Source organism: Eucalyptus grandis, chromosome 9 (assembly GCF_016545825.1).
Source record: "Eucalyptus grandis isolate ANBG69807.140 chromosome 9, ASM1654582v1, whole genome shotgun sequence".
Taxonomy (NCBI): Eukaryota; Viridiplantae; Streptophyta; class Magnoliopsida; order Myrtales; family Myrtaceae; genus Eucalyptus; species Eucalyptus grandis.
The window spans coordinates 38,341,960-38,346,376 of NC_052620.1; the positions used below are offsets into that span (position 1 = coordinate 38,341,960).

General features: G+C 39.2%; 1 protein-coding gene across 1 annotated transcript; it reads left to right on the forward strand.

The window, feature by feature from the left end:
* The first annotated feature begins 801 nt into the window (after positions 1-801).
* On the forward strand, positions 802-2,562 carry LOC104419733 (protein RADIALIS-like 4). Its single transcript, XM_039301580.1, has 2 exons — positions 802-1,234; positions 2,347-2,562. Exon 1 carries the CDS (start codon positions 990-992, stop codon positions 1,230-1,232), a length of 243 nt encoding a protein of 80 aa, XP_039157514.1. The 5' UTR covers positions 802-989; the 3' UTR covers positions 1,233-1,234; positions 2,347-2,562.
* Positions 2,563-4,417: the final 1,855 nt, after the last annotated feature.

Here is a 4,417-nt window from a genome sequence, read left to right on the forward strand (position 1 = left end):
GCTGTCGCTTTCCGATTCTAGCCAAAGCAACTGCATTGGGGAAACTACTTAAGAGCAAATTACCAGTCACGCTGAATTAATGCATTGAGGGTGACGCTGTCATCTCGTCCGTTAGAATGTCAGGAAATATGAGAAAATAGACAAGTCATTGATGAGGAGGAGAGCCACTTCCCCCTTATCCAGAGGCGTGACTGGATGACATAACTTCCTTTTAATTAGCCAATCATGGTGCTCTAGTCTAATCATGTACCAGTTCGAAAGAGGAAGAATTTTGGTGAGTTCAACATTCTGAGATATATGTTTGAGGTGTAAGCGCATAAGGAATTAACCCAAAAGAAAAAACCCCGCCTGAACAAAATCTGGATTACTGTAAAATCATAGCGAAACAACTTGTGCTCTGCCAGTTACAGAGCATTAGGTGAAATATATCATCATTAACCAAACACCTACGGGTCACGACCGTAACGCAATTGACCCATTGTCAGAAACCCTTTATTGCCCCCCCAGAAGCACATTCCATCATCTCATGTTGTCTTGATTGAAGAGACAGATAATCTTGTCAATCATCAAACCAGCCGCTGCTTTAGCAGCTCAGAAAGACGCCATTACCAGAAGACAACACAAGGTGATTTCGTGTACCATCACCATCAGTACTTGAATCTATTTGTCCAACTTGGAGGGAATTTCGCTGTTGTTCCTTTTTTTTTTTAGACCAAAAAGAAAAGACAAAGATACTGTCCTTTTGATACTAATTTTCCCCCTCTTTCACAAGCTGTGTTCCTTTGTCCTGCATCTTCTTGTGGTTGCTAATCAACCGGGTCACTCCATATTCTTCCCCTTTCAAAGATATATTCCCTCTCAACTGGCTCAACCCCACACATCTTCCTTTTCCTTCCTTCTTATAAGGAGCTACTCTCCTACCATCTTCCCTCAAGCTGTTCAATTACATTCTTTCTCTTTAGCGTTTTGAGAGATCCGTTTTTCCCCAAATGGCATCGAATTCTCTGACTTCTTCATCCTGGACGCCGAAGCAGAACAAGATGTTCGAGAAGGCATTGGCTCAATATGACAAGGACACTCCCGACAGGTGGCAGAAGATTGCCAAGGCCGTGGGTGGGAAATCTGCAGATGAAGTGAAAAGACACTATGAAATTTTAATCGAGGACGTCAAGCACATCGAGTCTGGCAGAGTTCCTTTTCCTAATTACAGGTCGAGCAACAATAGCGGCTGAAGGTAATATACCCTTATGGATGGACTGTGGCTTCTCTTAAGTTTCATTTAGTGGTTGCTTGCATTAGTCCATGGCTCAGAGGCCACCTCGAATGCTGTGGCATTGATGCCTTCACATCGAAGGCAAGGTTCTGTTAATGTTCTTCTCTATAGAAATAAATACTTATTTGCTCTTTCTGAGTGGGCGAAACTAAGGATAGTTTATTGATGTGCACATCTTTTGCATGGAACCATATCATTCGACCAACTATGACTAAATGGCTGTGCACAAACAATTGAGATTGTTCTCGCCAAAACCCAGGTCTAATCGACTCATTAACTGACTCTGAGAAACCTTTGAGTGTCACTGAACTTCACAGAAAAAATAAAGGTTCACACTTTTTCTGGATTTTAAGATATATGTCTTTATTCAGATTGTTATACCTAATTACCTTTTCCACAATCACAAGGTGAGAATACTTTTCTCGTGGGGGCCATAAGATGAACCCGTAGAGAAGAAACTTGGAAATCTGAAAACCCCCAAGTTGCAATCTTGACTGGTCCTCCCTCAAGTTTTGCTTCTCTCTTATCATTCGGCCTTTGTCCCATTTGCCAACTGTTCAAGATAGCAACACATTAGATCACATGTAAAAAGGCAATGCCTGAACCAGTGTACGACCACATTGGATGCAACTCTTCTTATCCTGTCTCTCATCCAAAAGAAGAAAAGACAAGAAAAGAAAAAATCCCTCATGAGATCTGAATAATCTGATCCTCCTGTTTTCTGTGGATGATATTTCAATGGTCCTATGCTTACCACTACTGCAAAGAACTTGCGTGTGAGGACAATCCATGAGAAAGCAAGAGAGTTCCTTTTTCCTTTTGATTTCTGTGAGGATTCTCCTGTACAGCCAACTCGCTTGTTTATTATATGAATCCAAGTTTCCAAATCTCCTATTCCTCTGTGAACTTTATTGCTTTTCCACTTTTTGTCTCCACTTAGAGACAAAAGACCAGGTATTTCTCATGCCCTTCTGGATTTTTGGCTTCTTCACCGATTACAAGTATACAAGATTTCTTTCTTTTTGCTTTTAAATTCACTGAGAACAATTCTTTTTGTTGCTTTACACCAACAGGTTCGGTGAAGTCTATGGAGTTTTCCTGAATCTTTAAGATGAAGGGTAGCAGTTTCTGATCTGCATATTATGTCCAAGAAAGCAGGAGGCTCAAGAAGTAGACGACATAGTCTTGATGTTCTCTACTTGTAACGTCTTTGTGATTTAAGTAATTTTCGACTTGAAATTGAGTGGCCCATTACAAGTGAATGGATGAAGTATCATTTACCACCTGTCTATGATATTCAGCCAAAATGTCTCATCCTCATGGCCGTCTGCAGAATATAACTGTCCCGTCAAGAAAAAAGTCAGTTATTCCCACTTTGTATCAATGTCAAAACCCATAATCACCCGATAAGCTACCATATTTTAATGGGAGTCGAAGTAAGGATGAAGCCTGGTATATCAACACTGAATCATATGATTTTGGGAACAATAACGCAATATGTTCAGAAAGGGAAGATTAAAATGTCATTAAATCGATACCAGTAACGTTGATGGCGGAGTGAGAAATTCTTCTATGACCAAACGGAGCAAAACAAATTCACAACATATTCAGAAGCCCTCGTCCAAATGACAAGATTAGCAGTCGCAGCCTAACAGAACATATGATGCGGCAGATCAAGAAGATGAAGAACAGGAGAACAGCATGAAAGTACAGACAAATTTAGCGTTTCTTTCACCAATTGAGAGTAATAAGGTTTCAAACGACAGCCACATTACTTAAAGATCATGCAAATAGTGTCTCTCTCTCTCTCTCCCCGATCCAAGGTCAACATTAGGGGTGAGTGGTTCTAGGGTCTATATAGGTTTACTTGGAATCTAAAACCAAAAACCCACCCACCAGAACAAGTTATTCATTTTTTGAAACCTAAAACCTACTCTATAAAAAATTCCAAGATCAGTATCAAAGTCTACTAGATTTCACCTGTATTATTAATTGAATGATTGTAATGAATTATCACTTTTAATGACCACCACTTGCTGTTACAATTCACTTATCATAATTTATATTTAGATATATGAAAAATATGAAACATTAATAAATTAAAAATCTTAGTTATTAAATGGAAATTCAGACATGTAATTCTAAATTATATACTAATCATCGAACATCATGAAAAATATCTCAAAATTGCACTAAGGCATTGGCCAAGAAAAACACAAAAATTTATTCAAGATTTTAGGTTTCAAGTTATGGGTTAGTAAAACTTGAAATCTAAAACTTATCCGTTGAACCTAGAACCTACTCGCTTATTTGAAAACATGAAACTAGACAATTCCCACTAATTTGGTTCTCAAATTCCAAGTTCTGCCATGAAATTATGCTCACCCTTAGTCAATATATCGGCGATGACGGCGCTGCCATAGTGTGGTGGCTTCGGCTCCCTATCGCCGTCGGCGCTTTATTGAGCGTGAATTTCCAGCATTTTGAGAGCTTGCAGTTCGTGCGCGGATGTACGTCACTCACGCATTTTCTACTCCTTTTCTGTTCTTGTATTGGTGGTTTTCGGATTGTCATTCAAAAAACAAAAAAACTCAAAAAATAAAAGAGAAAAGTTTCTGTAAAGTTGGTCGTACAAACGGAAAAAAGCACGACTTCCGAAAGAAAAATTAATCAACACTCGTCTCGATTACAATCAATTTGCGGGTAAAATGCCAGCTCTAGGCGTGTAAAAGTGAGTAATATAAACTCAATCGAATGCGTGAACCTGTCGAGTATCGCATGAGGTGTTGAACTCGAGTCGACTAGATACTCGGTCACACTACCCTAGGAAAACTTATTTCTCACATCATAGACATAGTGAAAACAATTTACAAAAATTAACAGAGAAATTAAATAAAAATATCCAAGGAGAAATTACACCACAAGAATAATAATAATAATAATAATAAAAAAAGACAAAAAGAGGGGAAATAGCAAGGCCTGGGCCCAAAGGGAGTTCTTGTATTTGGGCCCTGGGTTTGGGCCCATGGTGTGGATTATTCTCCAAGAAAAAGCCCATCTCCTTCTTCTTCCTCCTCCTGAAATCCTAAAACCCCCATCCCGCTTAAACCCTAGACAGACCCTGTGTCTGTGTCTGTGTCTCTC

Coding starts and splice junctions, on each gene's coding strand:
- LOC104419733 (XM_039301580.1), top strand. CDS start 990: ATGGCATCGAATTCTCTGACTTCTTCATCCTGGACGCCGAAGCAGAAC.